This window comes from Ascidiella aspersa, chromosome 1 (assembly GCF_963924565.1).
Source record: "Ascidiella aspersa chromosome 1, kaAscAspe10.2, whole genome shotgun sequence".
Classification (NCBI taxonomy): Eukaryota; Metazoa; Chordata; class Ascidiacea; order Phlebobranchia; family Ascidiidae; genus Ascidiella; species Ascidiella aspersa.
In genome coordinates, this window is record NC_139447.1 from 11,527,305 (window position 1) to 11,545,247 (window position 17,943).

At 38.4% G+C, this 17,943-nt stretch overlaps 2 protein-coding genes and 1 non-coding gene across 3 annotated transcripts in view; 1 reads left to right on the forward strand and 2 right to left on the reverse strand.

Moving 5' to 3' along the window:
- Nucleotides 1–1,282: 1,282 nt before the first annotated feature.
- Nucleotides 1,283–8,942, reverse strand: LOC146167506 (uncharacterized). The gene is made up of 6 exons (XM_083389181.1): nt 8,712–8,942; nt 7,989–8,084; nt 6,497–6,675; nt 3,409–3,609; nt 2,231–2,366; nt 1,283–1,683 (listed from the first exon to the last, which is right to left on the reverse strand). The coding sequence occupies exons 1-6, from the start codon at nt 8,817–8,819 to the stop codon at nt 1,639–1,641; spliced, it is 765 nt and encodes a 254-aa protein (XP_083245307.1). The 5' UTR covers nt 8,820–8,942; the 3' UTR covers nt 1,283–1,638.
- On the forward strand, nt 6,975–7,049 carry Trnav-gac (transfer RNA valine (anticodon GAC)). The gene has a single exon. It is a non-coding gene; the product is annotated as a tRNA-Val (tRNA).
- A 2,408-nt stretch (nt 8,943–11,350) lies between the features above and the next one.
- The window catches only part of LOC146167508 (uncharacterized), a 55,201-nt gene continuing 48,608 nt past the window's right edge, over nt 11,351–17,943 (reverse strand). Inside the window, 7 exon segments of the mRNA XM_083385882.1 lie at nt 11,351–11,850; nt 12,555–13,155; nt 13,623–13,699; nt 14,105–14,213; nt 14,625–14,713; nt 16,079–16,246; nt 16,779–16,905. Coding sequence (XP_083242008.1) covers nt 11,351–11,850; nt 12,555–13,155; nt 13,623–13,699; nt 14,105–14,213; nt 14,625–14,713; nt 16,079–16,246; nt 16,779–16,905 — 1,671 coding nt within the window.

Genomic DNA, 17,943 nt, shown 5'->3' on the forward strand with positions numbered 1-17,943 from the left:
AAACTAGCGAATTGTAAGCAATTTGCTACAGTCCTTTTGTTTTTACAAACCACTGCCAATTAATAGTAGCGAATTAGAAGCAGCAGTTTATGGCGCAGCGAGAGGGCGTCCCGTCGCCTCAATATCTTAGCCAACAGTTGGCTTCAGTCCAGATGCGATGCCATAGAATAATAGGCTCACTTCGCAATGAATTTGTCTCGGCAAAATATTTCCATTAAACGAGTTATTAATAATGTCGCCTCCATTGCTATTTCATGTTTTATTGTACCATGGTTCGCTAGTTTTGTTTGAGAGGTTTTGTACTGTTACGTCATGTGTGGTGTAAGGCAGATTATCAATTTGGTACCCAACGAATATAAAACCTTTTTAAGTTGGCAACCACGTTAAACGCCTATTTTTAGCATTGTCGGGACGATAAAATGACTGAAAATAATTAATAAATTTTAACAGTTGACCCTCCGAGCTAAAGTCGTAATCCCAAATCAAATTCGTTTCACTCGTTGCTGATCAGTGGAAAATGATTTTATTACTAACAAGATATATTTTAGCTATTGCTTTCTTTTTTTCGTCGGTTCGACATTATATATGGCAACTGCGTGTGGCAATGACTCCAATGAGTGTTTATTTAACTCTCCAACCAATGCGAGGGCGCACCAGGTGCACTTCGTTCGATTAGATTGCAACCTATGTTATTTTTTCAACTCTATAAGAACTATGTACAGAATTACAGAGCAGGAATAAACACTTAAAATAGAAATAAGATTTCCTGGAGGTAGGCGAACAATATACTAAACTTAAAGGTGATGCTAACAGAAAGCGTGTTCGCATTCATTAAATGAAGTGATGTTGCGTGGGCCACGGATAGTGATGTGGCTTACAGCGATGGAAAGAAGACAATTCATACAGGAGGTGTGTCATACTCAAATTCTTGGCCAGATAAATGGGAAGTGTGGCATAATTGTTTGTAATTTGCAAAACACTGTCCTAAATTTGTGGGAAAGGGAGATGTTGGCCCGACTTCATGAACATTATACAGCTTGCCATTTCGTCCCTGGGTATTTGGTGGCGTGTTGCACTTTGCAGGCCTCTTGAACTTGTATTCATTTTAGTTCCCGGTTCAAAAGTCTCAGCTGCTTTCACTCCATTTTACTTTGTTAACTTTTGTTTTACCCAAATTAAATATAGTGAACTGTAACAATTCTTTTGAATACATGACCTTGTAAACGGTAATACTTGAGTACAAGTCAAGTATATTTGAATAAGTACCAAGTCAAGTCCCAGTCAACTTATTACTATGACAAATCAAGTCCGTGTTGTGACATTAAACGATAAACTATTAAAATTGGTAAACTCGTTCGATTATGAGCATAACTAAAAGGACAACACAAACGCAACATATTGTAAACCAATTATTTTATGTGCACGGTTGAGTTGAAGGCAAAACGCACTCTGGTCTCGCGGAAATTATTTATAAATTATTATCACCCAAGAAAAGGGGCATAAATGCCCAATAAGGATACAGGCACCTTCAACAAAAACGAATAATTTATTTCGAAAACAAGTGTGGGAACACAGATACGATAAGTACAGTTGGCGCGGTGCACCGTTGATATTGAGCTTTTTAATGGCAAGACACTTTTATTTTCCGTGCCCACTATGACTTATGCTCAAAGCATTCAGGTTCTGCAAAAAAATAGTTGATTAAAGTTTTTCATTTTTGCAAATCTTGAAAAAATATAATAATTCCCTTAAACTACAATAATAAACTGAGTATATTGCACAAACTTTTAGTAGAAATGGTGACCCAGCATTCGTTTTGCCCATTAGGCAGCATAATTGTTGACGAAAAATGTTTCTATAACAGGTTTTTTTAAACTGGGGCCCTGGACCCCTTGTGGGTCTGTGAACCACTTTTGACTTGTATGAAGGTCAGATGTAAATATTAGTGTATATTTTAGAAGTAATCAATTGCTAAAAATAAGAAAAATAAAAAGGTTTTTGGCACTGAATGTAGACTCCTTTACACTTTCACATTTTTTGACCGAAATTAGCAGATTTCTGAAGTCTATTTGTATTTGTAATATTACCGCAATTTATGACGTCATCTCTGAAAATTGCTTGCCAAACGTATAGTCCACGCTAAGAAAAACAATTTAGGGGTCCGCGGAAAAAACAAGTTTAAGTAAGTCTGCCATAGATCGTAGAAGAAAATAGTTGATGTTCTACTTACAATTCGCGCTTGCTTTGCACTTTCTGCGCTCGGACATGGTTGGCAAGTGCAGTTTTGCTGCGGTACTTCGGGAAAATGGACGCACGTTTTGTCAACTTCGGAAATGTAGGCACTTATTTCCTGCCTGTCGCACTCCCTGGAACAAATCGTTAAAAATATGAAAATTAGGTGTTACAAAATCTACATCAGTATAGTGACAGCACTGATTTGGCGGTGTGGCGAATGGCTAAGTATTTTTGAATCATAACGGTTTACTTATGTGAGTTTCTTAACCGGGGAAATTTTCAACTTGGAGGTATTTTGAAGTTTAAAACGGTGAATTTGGTATTTTTCGTGAAAAATTATAATTATGTGAATTGCTTAACGAAAGTGTTTTTATTATTGGTACTTTTTTATTTTTTCCCCTACAACTTTGTTGCCGAATCATATTGATGTTTTGCCCCAAATTACTCAATATATTGAGAAACGTGCTAATCCCAGTGCATCACGTATCGCCTTATTAAATGAATTTTGCAAGAACGATGTACTAAGTGCATACAGTTTAACCGGAAAATAAGATTCAGGGTAGGCACTCACTTTCAAAACAAAAACTTTTAAATGTGAAAAAAGTTGTCTTTTTAATTATTAGTCTCAACTAAGTTACAGTATTTTCGTTTTAGCGGTCACCTAATAAAACAAGCGTTGTGTGAAAATCTGCCAACTTTGTAAAAACGTTTTTTTTTAAACTATTTGTTTTTCTAGATTGTAATAGGTACCTAAGATCAAATAAGGAGCACTGATTAACTTTTTGACTATTTATATATTGAAGAATTAAAACAATTTCCCAGAATTCTGAGAATGCAGATTGTATTGTTTAGCGTTTGGGTATGGAATCTAAAATTGAATTACCGTTTTGTTTGCGTGCAGTTGGCTGTTGTCCACGACAAAAAATAGTTTTATATATGGTAACAGATAAGGTAATCTTCAAATTTTCATGCTTCAAACCCATTACTGTATGGCGTAAAAATGTGATTTAAACTTGCTCCCCGTTTTTTGTTTTGTAATTAAACCTCATTCGCTAACGGATCATTGTGTGGCTCCAGAGTTCTATTGTGGAGCAGAAGAATAGAGCTTCAAGCTCCAGCATCCCGCAAAATGTATCAGCCGTACTGAAGCGATAGCCAAATGAGATAGCTTACGTGCAGAAGCAGCCTAGCAGGCAATTGACGCGATCGGGGTTCATAGAAACGAGGATGGTGGCCAGCCAGAGGTTGTGCAGGTTTTCCGACTCGGGTGCGCACGGGGCCTTCAACTCATCGCCCTCGCAAACGCACCCAGGGCCCGGGGAGGAGTTGGCCTGGCAACGGTAGTCGTCGTCGGCCAGCTTGTTCGCGCACCTCCTGCAAAGAAACGAAACAAAAACTTTTTTCCAAAAAGCGGTATTTGGAACAAATGACATTGGAACAATAGTGTTCCATCGTTTGTGAGCGCTTTGTTATTTCTTTATTTTATCGCTTGTACGTGTGTTGTTCTTTTTAATCTTACGTTTTCACTGAAGTAATTTATCACTTTTACACCTCACCTTTCACGTTTTACACGTTTTTGTTGGCACCTAGTAATTAGTTACTTTCGGCATTGAAACCATTTTTTCCCTTGTTGTGGTTGTTAAAAGAACCGAGAGAAAAATGAAGGTTTGGGGAACCTCAGGAAACATTCAGAACTATTGCAATTTGATGTTCTAGCTCCTTTTTATAAGTTGGCCGCTTTTTTGTTTTTCTTCGCCTTTTATTATGTTATTTTCGTTTTGCCTATATTCAACTCAGTTTCAAGATACTTCGAGTAGCACTTGGAATCCGACAGACCGTTTAGTACGGATTCTGAAAATTGGTGTGATAATACTTTTGCAAGTTTTTGTGAAATTGACATGCTTCGCTCTGTGCGTGTAATGCCCTGCATGATCTTAAGCCTTATCTAATGGTTTAATTTAATACAGCATTCAGTTTAGAACAGTGGTTCTCAACCAGTGTGCCATGGCTCACTGGTGGGTCATAAGAACATTTGAGGTTGGCCACAGACCAATTTAAAAAAGCTAGATTTAGTTTCATTTGTGTCACTACATTTTACAACGAATGGCTTGGGGAGGAATTATAAAGAAATGTAAATTTATCGTTTAGCCGCAAGTATCTTACTAATGCACGGTTGAATAAATATTCTGGTTTGAACTATGTTTGCTGTGTTTTTTTTTTCTAAACCCATTTTACAGTTTTTTCTTTCATTAAAATGTATTGGGCCACAGTATTTTTTTGCAACGTAAATGGGCCACGAAAGAAAAAAATGTTGAGAACCAATGGTTTAGAACAGGGGTTGGCAACCTACGGCCCGCGGGCCGGATCCGGCCCGCCGATGAAATTCATCCGGTCCGCCGCCTCTTTGACAAACTAGGCACGATTCCATTTCAAATACTTGTTAACTATTTTAACTACGTAAGTGCGAAAAATTGTCGCGCTTCGCGCGAATGATCCTTCTCCATTCGGTTTGTTTACGTTTTGACGCTGTCTTTTGAAATATAGATTAGCGCTTCTTTACCGTTGTGCCGTGCACAACAAATATTGAAATATATTGGACATATATTTTTTAGAATTTTTTTATTTTTCATTGTCGGCAATGTAGGCTAATGAAAACTTGCAAGAAATGGCGTTATACCAAAATAAAATCGCGCTTGCTTCGCTTGCCAGGTTTGCCCGGACTTTGAAAGGTTGACAAACACTCAACTAGATTAACTATTGTTATTGCGTTTCCTCAAAGTAGTTTTATTACACTATTCATTAGTTGTATGGATGGCGATGTGTGGACTCGGATTTTAAACCAAACAAACGTATTTTATTCGCGCTTTGTGCCAATAGTTAATTACTGCCTCCTTAAATGTAATTAAACACGTTTTTAGGCGCAAAAAAGAACCGAGCTCCGCCTGATTCAGGGTAGTTTTAACATTTTAATAACATAATTCTTAGTCAACATTTTGTGCGGCCCGCAGAGACCTTTCTGAATTTGGTTTTGGCCCGCGACTAAAAAAAGGTTGCCGACCCCTGGTTTAGAAGAAGTGGTAAATGAGGATCGATGATATACTGACACAAATCAGAAGATTTGATAAAATTTAACAGTCTGGAAAATGGGATACCTATATATACTTTTATAGTAATGAATAAGGCATTAGGGGTGTTTCTTATATCAAAGAAAAAAAAGTTTAATGTTCTTAATTCGTATCAAATATAATCATGTTTTTGAGCAATGAAAGACACTTGTTTGTGTGAGAAAAATTTGTATCTGATTCCAATACTTCCACCAAAAACAAAAATGAACAAGGTATAATCATTCCAACAATAAATGAGCTAATTTGGACATAGTCACAGTTTGCGGCAATACATGCTGACAGCACTTTTTATACAATATTTCGTAATTTATGTAATTGTACTCAGGCACAAAACGATGTGCTAGCAGCTAGATCGATGCACAGAACCAGGGACGCCGGAGAGGGAAGGGGGGACACGGGGGACAAGCGCCCCTCCTGCTCTTTGCTAAGGGGGGAAAGGGGGGGGGGGGGGCAAAAGTGCCCTTCAGGAGTAGGGCTTGAGCTACGGAAAAATGCAAAAAAATTCGTAAAATGACATGGTTGACATTTGTTAAAAAATTTTTGGTACCATTTTAAGCCAATCTAGAGGGCGTGGCTGCAAAATTTTTCCCGGGGGATATTTTGGCTCGCTACGCTCGCCTGCGGTCTATGTTGCCCTTAACAAAAAAGTTGCCCTCCTTGCCCTGAAATCGCTCCGGCGTTTCTGTACAGAACCTATAATAGGTCCACTTAAACTAGAAAATAATTAGTTTACAAATTAACCTATTGAATTGTGATAAAATTGCTGATGGCGTCGAATAATATATTGGTATTTTGCTTTAAGTTGGATTGTACAGGGTTCATTATGGGGAGCTACAATGGTGGTCCGCGAAGGTTAAAAGCCATTTCTAGAAGCAGTTTAAAACAATTTTCACTTTAACTATTCAAGTAACACAAGTGTTTTTTTTCAAAAGCAGTGTTTTTAACATGAATTGAATAGAGTGATACTAAGTGTTTTGTCTCACTTTATCATTAATCACTAAACCTATAATTTCTAATTACCTAAAACCGTGTAAGAATGATTTATGGACTATAGATTTTCCTTTAAATCGGTATTTTTGTTTTTAAAATAGAATCCTCTAAATTTGTTTTCGTTTTTTGCTTAGTAGAAAACTTACTTGCAAAAACAGGCCTTGTTGCATTTCGCCTCGTCCCAGCCCTTGCATAGGTTGGAGTGTGATTCGCAAAAGGCGTGCGGGCAAGTAAAGTTTTCCGGCAGCTCTACCGGATGGCTTCTGTCGCAAGAGTCGGGGGTCAAATCCTCGATGCAACAAGCGCAGCTACAGTAGGCGTTCATCTGAGCAAAAGCAATGCTATGAGTACTTAAATTGGTTGTGCTAGAAAGACATGTTGGTGGTATATATACACCTTTGTTTTACATATATATTCTCTGTTTTTTTCTGAATTAGATTAAGATTATCGTTGGTCGAGCAGCTTCTGAAGGGCTAGATCTCAGTTGTTAACACACGTATGTGTGTGCATGTTTCATTGAATAAATGATATGGTACTGTGGATGCCCTTCAATATGAAGTTGCTTGTACTAACAGATTGAGCACGCATTGGCGTATGGTTGTTTCTCGACTCGCTCCTCTCCAAGCCTGTGTAGCTTAGCTGGTAGAGCGACGGTCCTGACTTGATCGTAGGTTGTGAGTTCGAACCTCACTACAGGCTAGTTGTTTTTGTAGCCTGTCCTGCTTGCATAGTTAATCGACAGGTTCATTGAGTCTGCGATGGTACGTAAGCCTTAATCGTTAGTCGAAAGGCAGCTTCAGAAGGGCTAAATCTCAGTTGCTAACACACATATGTGTGTGCATGTTCATTGAATTAGATTAGGATTGCAACAATATCTGATACGCGTGATAGTCGTAAGCTGGTGCCTGAAATATAGGTAAAAGACTACGGCAGAAGCAACCGAGTGGCTGGCAGATGTTGTTTCTCAGGTGCTTTGTAAGTTGGAAAGTGCTTTTTCAGTTTGGTAAGTAAATGAGAAAATCACTTGTTCGAAGAATGTTAGCCTTGGGCACGATTAACTATAATTGGCCAATCATGCTAATTTGTGAAAAAAATACACACGAATGTCGTAAATGTTTAATATTTTAGGGGGACCCACAGCAAACCTTTAAACTGCTTTATTGATTACGTATGATGATTTTTACGAGGTTTATTTGTGCGAATAAAGAGGATTACGTTAAGTTTTCTTTCGATTCGGCATCTACCTATGTTTGTCGCCATTTGGCCTTCACACAATCAATCAATTGTTAAATACGCACTTCGTAGAATTCTATGTATTGTTCAAGTATCGTATCTCTTGCATTATAAACCAAAAGCTAGTTTTCGTAAAAAGAATCTTTTTTCATTTATATCTAAAAGAAACAGTGTTTTTCAAATTTGTAATTTGTTTCTTCGTAGCAAGTATACTTGTATACCTTTTGTTAAATGAGTGACAATGTACAATACTTTAATAAATTTCACAATAAGTAAAAACATACTATGTTGTATTATTACACAATAAGTAAATACATACTATGTTGTATTATTATCAAAATTTTCTTGTGAACAATAAACTAGCCGACAAAAAAATGAATACATTTATTTGGTTAATCAACAAACCTTAAATACTAGCTGTGCCGTTTCTTTCGTAATGTTTGCCGGATCTATCTTCATGTGAAAACTGTTTCCCAGATTGGTGATTTGACGCTTGACAGCCTAAAAATACAAACATATTAAAGCTGTCAATAGTTTCCTGGCGTTTAAAGTATAGATATGTCCAGTTTAAAGAGTCAATTAAAACGCCAGTCGAATGGGGCATTTGAAAGATGAATTAAATGCTGTTAAACTTAACATATTCCCCAACTTTCAACAACCGTGTCAGTAGAGTTTCGGCTTTCCATGTTGAATACCTAAACTTTTCGGGAAAGACTGTGCAGTTTAGGCAATTTTTATATACGAGTAATGGGTTACCGCTACCAGAAATTACACAAAATTGTTAACGAGGTAGTGACAAGGTTAATTTTTATATCAAAAAAACAATTTTACATGAGTAATAAAACGGTTAATGAAAACCGGCCAAAATTTGGCTTTATTAGAATTGAAATCAAAGGTCGTATAGGTCTACCTGTCTGGTGAGAACCGAAATGAAAGTTTTGTTTTCGTATTATTACCATTTTTCGAAGGGGAATGTTACATTCACTGAACGTTTTAACGATAAAGTTGGTCATCTCAAGGCAAAACTCTAAAAAATACATTTTTATACTATAGTTATAAGATTTGTTCGAAGTCCTAATTGTTATCCCCTACCATTCGCCACACTTTCTTCCGGCGCACATCACTTACCTCATTCTCTAAATCGTACGTCTCCTCAATGTCCACTATGGCGGTCGGAGAACAGGAGATCAGCACCAAAGACCCGTAAAGTATCAGCAAAGTCAATGTGAGTCTCATTTCGTCCGACGTTTCACAGGATGCAGTGCCAACGAACAATATTTGCTGAGAAAATCGAAAGCGAACTGAACACCAGAAATCTAAAAGCGGGTAAGCTTTATAAGCAAGTCTTAGCGCGACAAGCCGAACGAAATCGAATTGAGTGGTTGGTCGTACGGATAACCTGGCTTTATATACGCCGTGGTCACATGGACGCCGACGCAATGCCGATGAACTTACACCGCGATGCTAAAAGAGCGTGCCTCTAGGCCAGCAGATGCCTTGGGTCATTGACTAAATAAAGCTTTATCGCGCAGGCATCGCAAACGTCACGGCCTGAATTGACGCTCAGGTATTCGTGGGCGGCTCTTTTGTTTTCGCCGCCGCTTTTTAATCTTTTGAGGTTCTCATGGAAGGTATTCGGCGATTTTTAGCCGATAGTCGTGACTTTCTCGTCGGTACTAACGCGTGGGCGACGTGAGACCAGCGTGAAAGTGGCCTATATTCATTTATTTCGCCAGTCTGTTTTTGCGCCCTATAGTCGCACGCCCTTTATCGCCGGTTCGCACGAACATCGACAACAGCCTTCGGCTTTTTCGGGGCCCTGTGTTCCTCATATAGGTTCACTCTGACGCAAATCAAAACACAAATAAGGGCAAATTTTGCAGTTAGATATGTAGCCATGCAGTTGACATGGCTAAACGCGAAATCTGGGGTTTTCGGTTTCCACGTCGTGATCCATGACTGAGCACCTGGAAGTGAAACGGACTTACAATTCATGTACACTTAGCCAGCTCATGCGAGGTTGAACTTTAGATAAGGTCGACATGGCTTTGTTCGCTGTGAGCCGCAAAAATCCTCTCTCTCTATTGCTTTCGTGAACTTGCGATGACTTTGGCACAACACGCAGTTTGTAACGTTGGCACAACAAGGTAAGTTCGCAGCTTAGTCATGACTCACAACATAACCCAGTTAAATTGATCACTGTTGGCAATCGGTTGACGATGCCGATGTGTCAGCATCATCACAAAATCCCCCTCAGTGCGGAAAATCCGATTCGCTCGTATATGCGTGACTTGTGTGTGCTACATGCTTATTACGATGTTATATAAAGACTATAAAGGCATTAACGGTTTGTTGGTACTGCAGTGACAAGACATTTGTTAAAACTTGGTTACATTCGGTAGTGATTTACCGAAAACAATGTTGTTTTAGGGCATTTTCCATGTGCTTTATTACTGCGTTTAATGCACACTGCGTAAAATTAAATTGCCAAAAGTCGTGCACTAGTATGTTCAAGATCTGACAGTAAATCCATTTAGCTTTTTCGCAATAACCCCATGTTATTTTTGCAACTTCCAGATATGTGTTGTGCAGCAATCTACTTCTGGGCAAAAAGTATATATCTCCATCAGGAGCTATGAACTGTGCTTCTGATTAGTTTGGTGACACGGTTTTGACATAATTTGGTTTATTATTAGCACAAATTCAGCGTAGATTAAAGTGTTTTAGGTACAATTTCGAAGATTGAAGACTTAAAGGTAGGGGACTGAACAAAAAATGAAGTCCCGAAAATTACAACAAACAAACAAATCGGACGCGTACTACTACGCTGTATTTACAACGCGGACAGAAACATGCGAAAAACAGTATTTGATTGGATCGACTAACGTACAGTACGTAAGGCCATTCGCGCAGATTCGTTTTACTGCCACACTGTGCCTTATTTATGGCTACTTCTTGTGCCCTCTTACTGATAACAATATATTTATTTACAAGTAACAGGAAAGAAAATAAAAATTATGCACTTTTTACAGAGATAAATAGGAAATCCTAATAAGGATAAAGCTCCGACACTATACAGGTGACGTCCCAAGAAAAAAAGATGTAAAATATAGTTTTTTAAGTTTAATGATCAACAAGCAGGTGTGCTACTTAAACAATATTTAGATAATTGAGTTGCTAAGAACGTCATAACTAATGATGTCACAAGCAAAATGATGACGTATAGGCAGCATCGTGTCTTCGATTACATATAGGAAGGTGCGCAAAACGCTGGACGTTTTAAGACAGAAGGCTCGATTATTATCGAACGTTTAAAGAAACGAGGAGAGCAAATAAGTGTAACAGATTTTCTTGAGAGGTTAAGTGCATCTTTGAAGGCTGCAGATGGTTGTCGTCGTCGTATATTCCTTTAAACAAAAACAAAAGTTCAACTGAAGAATTTTATATGCTGAGAATAATCGTGGTCTGCTCTTATGTCGTACCATCCACTGGAGACATTTAAACAAACGTTGACTAATTTGAAAAACAAAAGCAGTGCAAAAATCTAAATAAGTCATATAGTGGAAATATAAACCTAGCCTTCTTTTTTCAGAACTAACTTTAACACTTAACTGCGCTGAATCGCTAATTGTCCCAATTAAACACGTTCCGGGCGTAAAATACTTGCCTTGATGGCAGGATGAGTTTATTTACATAGACAAGGTGTGTTTTCAGCACATGGTTAAACCATAAACTAGACTATATAAGAAATTCACTCACCCAAGGATTCAGTCGAACATGGGTGACGACTCGACGATGTTAAAGGCCTTGCCGCCACCACCGCCCCAGCTGGTCACTTTCGGCTTGTTCGCTTGCCCATTCACCATAGGCGACGCGGTCTTGGCCACCGAAACGGCCGGCGGGCTCTTCGGGGTCGGCCTGACCCAGCTGGGCTTTTGAGCTGCCTGACTGGCCTTGCCGTTGGCCGACTTGGCCTGAAACATCGCCATCCGTTCCTTGATGCTCATGGGCCGCGATTCCGACTCGCTGGGTGCCTCTGACTGGGAAACGAGCGAGACCGGAGGCGGTCGGTTGACGCTTTTAAGCGAGTTAGCCACCCTCGTGATGTCAACGGCCGACGGCGCTTCTTTAGGGGTGATTTTGGGCGACGCCGGGGGAGTAGGAGTTGGCGCCGGTGCCTGGTTCGGCTCTGGATCGGAGTTCTTGCGCGCGATCGCGGCTGCAACGGCGGCGCCGGAGATTCCAGCCAACGGCGAGTTTCTGATTTCTATAGGACATACAGTGAGTCAATTACTACTTCAAGCTGATCAAGCACGAATGTGCTGAAGCTTGTTAATGTTGGTATACGTATTTTCGTTTAACAGCGAATTAAACAAGCACGGTTAAGAAAAAATGCAGTTAGTTAAATGTCCAAATAAAATCGTCATCTACGTCATCACTGACCCGGGAAAGACTGGAGACACTATATCTAAAGCAGTGATTCTCAAACTGCGTGCGTCGCGAAATGTTTTGTATATTTAAAAAAAAAATAACATTTTTGTTTTACAAACAGTCTGGAAAAGCATTGCAATCTGAATGACATATATAAGCAAGCGTAATGTGCACTAAAAACCGACGATATTGAAATATTAACCTATTGGCTACCCATGTGTTAGGGACCATTTTAAATATAACATATTATTTTTTAGAGGATGTGCTGTGAATATTTTTTTTATTTTTCGGGGTGTCAAAAGTCATTTGACAATCGCTGATCTAAACAGTAATAAGGTATACTTTTGGCAAATAAATTCATAGGATTCTTGCATGGAAAATGCCCAGGTATTCAGATTTATGATTCATAGGCAAATTCTCATGGACTTTAAGTTAGAATATATAACCTTTTTAGCCCTCGTGATGACAAATTGACAACTGATATATAGCTGTAGAGGTGCGTGGCTTATTTTTAAACATTAAATAAAACCAACAACGAACCTTCTCTTAAACCTGGGCTCACAGGGTCTTCCTCAGGCTCTTGAATTGCTTCCATGATCTCTTCAACAGCGTTATCCATGATTTCCTCTTTTATCTCATCTTTTATCTCTTCTGCAATCTCTTCCTTTACCTCTTCCACAAGCTGCTCTTTCAATGATTCTTCGTCGGCGGCAATCTGAATCTCATCGATGACAATCTCCGGGATGTCAACTTCTTCTTTAATCTGCTCCTTTATCTCTTCTTTCAACTCTGCGGCAACTTCTTCCATCACTTCTTCGCGAATTTCTTCTTTTATCTCCTCTTTCAGTTCTTCCTTTGTCTCCTCAGAAAGCCCTTCTATGATGTCCTCCTTGATTTCTTGTTTCAATTCGTCCTTGATCTCCTCTTTAATGTCCTCCCTGATTTCTTCTTTAATGTCTTCCTTGATATCTTCTACAACTTCTTCCAATACTTCTTCTTTCAGCTCATCATCGTTCTGTTGATCAATTGCCTCCGCTATTTCTTCCTTAAGATCTGCGATCGCATCTTCGGCTTCCTCCTTCCTTTCTTCCTCATCAGCGGGAGGAGGAGGGAATATGATGGACGGTTTCTCTTCCTCCTCCTGGTGAAACAAATTACTTCGTATATTGCAGCTAAAACTGATTGTAAACCAATAGAATACTGCGTTTACGGTGAAAACCTACGTGAGAAGTTCAACTTTGAAAGGAAACAAATTTATTGCGGGACTCGTGTAATCTGGCGTTGTTAGAAAAAATAGAAACCAGTTGACGTTATGTAATATTCTCAAAAAAACAATGTAATATTCTCAAGAAGCCAGTCATGCAATTTGTGTAAAACTACGGCTGGTCGCCAATCCTAAGAAAATCGAGAATAAACCCAATTTTATATGTAACCGTAACAGGTTTACTTAATGTACTTATATATTAGTTCATGTCTTGTCGATCAATTGGTTTGAACACATAGTTAGGCAAGCAGGGGTCAAAAACTAGAAATCATTGGACGTTGTTGTAATATTCCAAAAAAAACAATAAACTTTATAAACCAGTGATAAAAATCATATAAAATTACCGCTTTCTCCTCGGGTGTCTCGTGAACGGTCGCCTCGGCCTCGACCAAAGAGGAGGACGTTGATTTAGTTTCAATATCTAAACAAAAGAACGATCGAATTTATTTTATGGAAGTAAAACACTATTAAACGCACCATCCAAGTGCCCACCTGCAATATTACGCTTTTGTGAAAAGTGAATAATACGTAGTTGGCTACTATAGGAAACTGGTTGACTTGGTATTTGAAAGGGGCCCCTTTAAATTTATGGATTCTTTTTATTTTACGCGGGCATGGTAAATAGGGAACCAAAACAAGAATAGCGTTTTTGTGTTAAACAACAAAAGCGTAAAACAAGGGCTAAAATGGCAGCGCAGTCGCAGAAGCTTCTATGCTGTGGGCGATGTCCAGCGCACCAAAAATAAACTTCATTCGAAGTATAGCTTTTAAGTGTCGATCGAACGCTGTAACCTGACAGGTTAAACCTTGAAGTCAAGGAAATTACCTGATTTTATTTCGGCAATTGCTTTCGCTGCGACCAGGGTTGCCACGATCTTTACACCCTTTGACTTGTAGTAGACGTCGGCTTTTTCGTCAACCACTAAGAACGTAACCTACATAAAGGAATAGCACATGAATTGACAAGAAAAGGTCTGCTAAAATGACTCACAGCACTGGGCTACAAATTTGCAATGTCATAGGCCTATGACCTGACTTAGCGTGTTTAAATCACAAGTTATAAGTTGGCCAGGCTTTTTGTTATGTCTCTTTTACCTTTTTTACTAAATACATATAACACGTTATAATTAAATTTAATTCGGGAAATATTGGATTGTGTGCGCCTTATCATTAACATTTACCCTGACACTACTACAAAATCTTGCTTACACCTGTGCGACACCCTATTACAATTTATATTTCTACAACAAACTTGATTTTTTTTCTAAGCGCCGGTTACAAATATGTAATTACTGAATCCACAAATTACACAACGACGAACAAGTAAACAGTTTGTTTTACCATACCTTGGACCCGCTTGCTACCACCATCTTGACAACATCGTCGTGCGTTTTGGTGTCAATGTTTTCTCCATTGATTTCAACTACCCTGTCGCCTAAAAATGTAATATAGTTGTGATCAGAAAAAGTTCGCCAAAACGTGTGCGACTAAAAAGATCAATGGTGCCCGGCGTGAAAAACATTTGCAGCGTCTTAAAATTGATATATGTGTAATTGAAAGTTATAAGCAAATATGTAAAGTTTGTACCACGATGGGTTTGCTGGTAACGCCTAAAATCAGTTTAAAGGGCAACGTTTGTTTTAACATGCTTCACAAAAAAGAGTTTGCGTATTGCAGCTGTTGGCAAAACAGAAATTTTACCGAGTGAAGGTAATCAAAAAGCTTTAACTTGTTTACGGCCAAAGTACGAATCAATATCCAGTGATTTAGGTTACCCTGTATAGGTTAAAATTTAACGCTGCCGAAATTCATGGAGCCGAGTGAAAATAAGCTTAATTGCTTTAGGCGTTTCCGACGACGAGAGTAAACGAATGTGGTGTGATAATTAAAGACCCAGTAGCAAGAATTATTTTCCCTGTAGGATTGAGAATTGTTTTTAGCGAAATGCAATCTGAAATAGATAATACCCTATATGCAAATTTTCAAATTTTGGGATTCAAAAATATTATCACATTATCTCGTACTGTTGTATTATTTAAAATTTGTTTTGCTTTAGGGCGAGTAATAAGTGGTACAACCCGTCAAAACAAGTTTAAGTACTCGGGTAGGCTTTAGTACATTCTCAGTTCTCCCACGCACATAGCGAAGTCTGGCCGTTAAGAACTTTATGTAGTTTAAGGGCGTAATGTGAGAACATAATTGACTCGATTAAAATAGCACACTTGAGGATTGCCGGCAAAATCGAAACTTGATTTAAAATTAAACATCAAAGAAAACACGCCTACATTTGGCTCTTTGCAAACACAATGAAATAGTTTCGTAATTGCATAAATACCATTCGGATTAAACTGCAGACTTCAATTATACGTATATAAGTGTATAAATGAAGGAGATGCATACTATGATGTAATCGAGCTATTATTAAAACTCAGTTTATTTTAATAGTTTTTAATTTGCGATTTCAAAAGTAATAAAGGTAATTATAGAGAAAGACCAGATGTTACTTCTTAAGGAGTCAACGTTGCGTTAAAAAATAATTTTTTTGTATGGTAAAATAAGTCTAGGATTTTCAGACACAACGACGTATTACGTCTAAAATTTCACCAGAGATCAGATTAAAGCTACCCCAAATTAGAATCGCTGAAAACCACAAAAATGTAAAAGTCTCCAACTGGCGAGGTTTTATGTAAATATGAATAAAATTTAAATAAAAGGGTACGGTGATTTCGGCTAAAGGGTACGGTGATTTGTTTTTTTTTCTCTAAGTTGTCAAACAAAATTGCTGGAACACGTTATTCACCTTCTTTAGCGCCAGCTCTGTCGGCGACTCCTCCCTCTTTTAATTTCCTGATGTACTGGCCAGGGCGGCTGCCGCTTTCGCCGTTCAAGTGGAAACCATAGCCCTCTGAGCCCTTTTCCAGCACGCACAGACGCAGTCCTGCCTTCGCTTCGTCGTCGTCTTCCACTGCTATAACGCAAGGTGTGTTTTGTGTATTGATTAATCTAGTTTCAATGCAGACTATACGTGCGTTGTTTGTGCCGGGAGGTGCAATGTGCCTTTGGCCTTTCACAAGTCACGTTGTACAAATCTATAACAGCTAGCTATCGATCAACACAGGTTTTCTATTAATCACCCGAAGTTCATGAGCAAATGCGATTCGCTTGACCCATATGGGTTCACGAGTATAGGCACAACATGTACACTACTTAGGCCATAACTATTTTTGAATTAAAATAAATTTTTTTTTGGGGGGGGGCAGCGGAACATTTCCCTGCGCAAGCTGACTAACAGTCAAAGTAAACTATATTTGAAACTAATACAGGGAAAATGTTTATTGATATGAACCTGAAATAAAAACAAAGTTGACCGACAGGCGTATAGACTAAAATATATGGACCTTAAATAAAGCATACCAATGGAAAAGTGATAAATAAAGTCTACAAACTGTTTCACGAAACGAATTTTTCTATGACACTTCACGAAAAAACCTTTAACTAACCAGCAGCGGCAGCGGTGAGCAGGGCCGAAGACACAACAACAGCCTTGGCAGAAAAGTATTTCTTCTCTTCTTGGTCAATCACGAGGAAGGTCACTTTGTTTCCGGACGCACGAATTCTTGCAACCACCTAAATACCACGTGTAAAAAGTTTACAAATCAAGTGATAAATAACAAAACGATGCCACAAGATTAGACCAGGTATAATTTTCCTGGGCGAAGGAGAACGCAGTACGCTATAAATGCGTGATAAAAATATTATTATATTGATAAAAAAAATAGATCAGACTATAAATATTTTTTAAATTATAGTCTCGGTATAATGTTGTATGCCTATAATCAGCTAAGTCGCTAAGAAGTAATCAGCTTAAGTCTATGAAGAACAGTATGCCAAAATGTACGCTCATATTTGTTGTTATTGATTAACCAAATGTCTGGGCCATGTTGTTATGCAGCACAGCCAAACGTGCCGTGGCGATTCCATTTAGGAGAATTAACGGCTGTTACATTCCGATACTAAAAAGGGTTTAGCGCAACATTTTTCTAAAAAAACATGGTTTGCTTACGATTGTTGAGGAAAATATTGCGGGAGAAAAAAGTGTAAGATTTGGTTGATCTTAATTGGGAGCTTTAGGAGTAAGTAAATGCATATAGCTATAATAATTCGAAATACATTATGAAAACATGTCAACCAGCAAAGCGGTTTGTCGCTTGCAACTTACTGAAGTATTTAACCAATTAAAATAGCCCATATACTACCCATTTTATATGACAGAAATAACAACAATGCTATTTCCCATATGAGGCAATATCTCATTTCACTTACACGTAATTTATTCTATAAATCATTGGGCTCGAATCTGTGCGCCGTAACGTCCTAGTAATTTTTGTTACGCCGCCCTATATTTTGCCTCCTATTGAAAACTCTGTTCCCACGGAATGAAATCGGGAACAAAACCGACTTTGCATATGGGATCTTTAGGAGTAAGTACAGGAGAACCTACGGAAATCAAAACACATAACAAAAACTTGTTCACCATCAAAGCGACTTGTCGATTGCAAATCACTAAACTATCCAATAAAGAACCCATCTAGCTCCCTATTTGTCATAAAATGTTCAAGGCTGTATATTGAAATAATAGCCCATATACTACCAATTTGATATGGA

Excerpts from the sequence above, each read along its gene's own strand:
- LOC146167506 (XM_083389181.1), bottom strand. The coding sequence starts at position 8,819 with ATGAGACTCACATTGACTTTGCTGATACTTTACGGGTCTTTGGTGCTG. Across the intron at positions 6,676-7,988 it reads CGGCACAGCTAGTATTTAAG|ATGAACGCCTACTGTAGCTG; the intron begins GTTTGTTGATTA and ends GCTTTTGCTCAG. Across the intron at positions 3,610-6,496 it reads AACAAGGCCTGTTTTTGCAA|GAGGTGCGCGAACAAGCTGG; the intron begins GTAAGTTTTCTA and ends GTTTCTTTGCAG.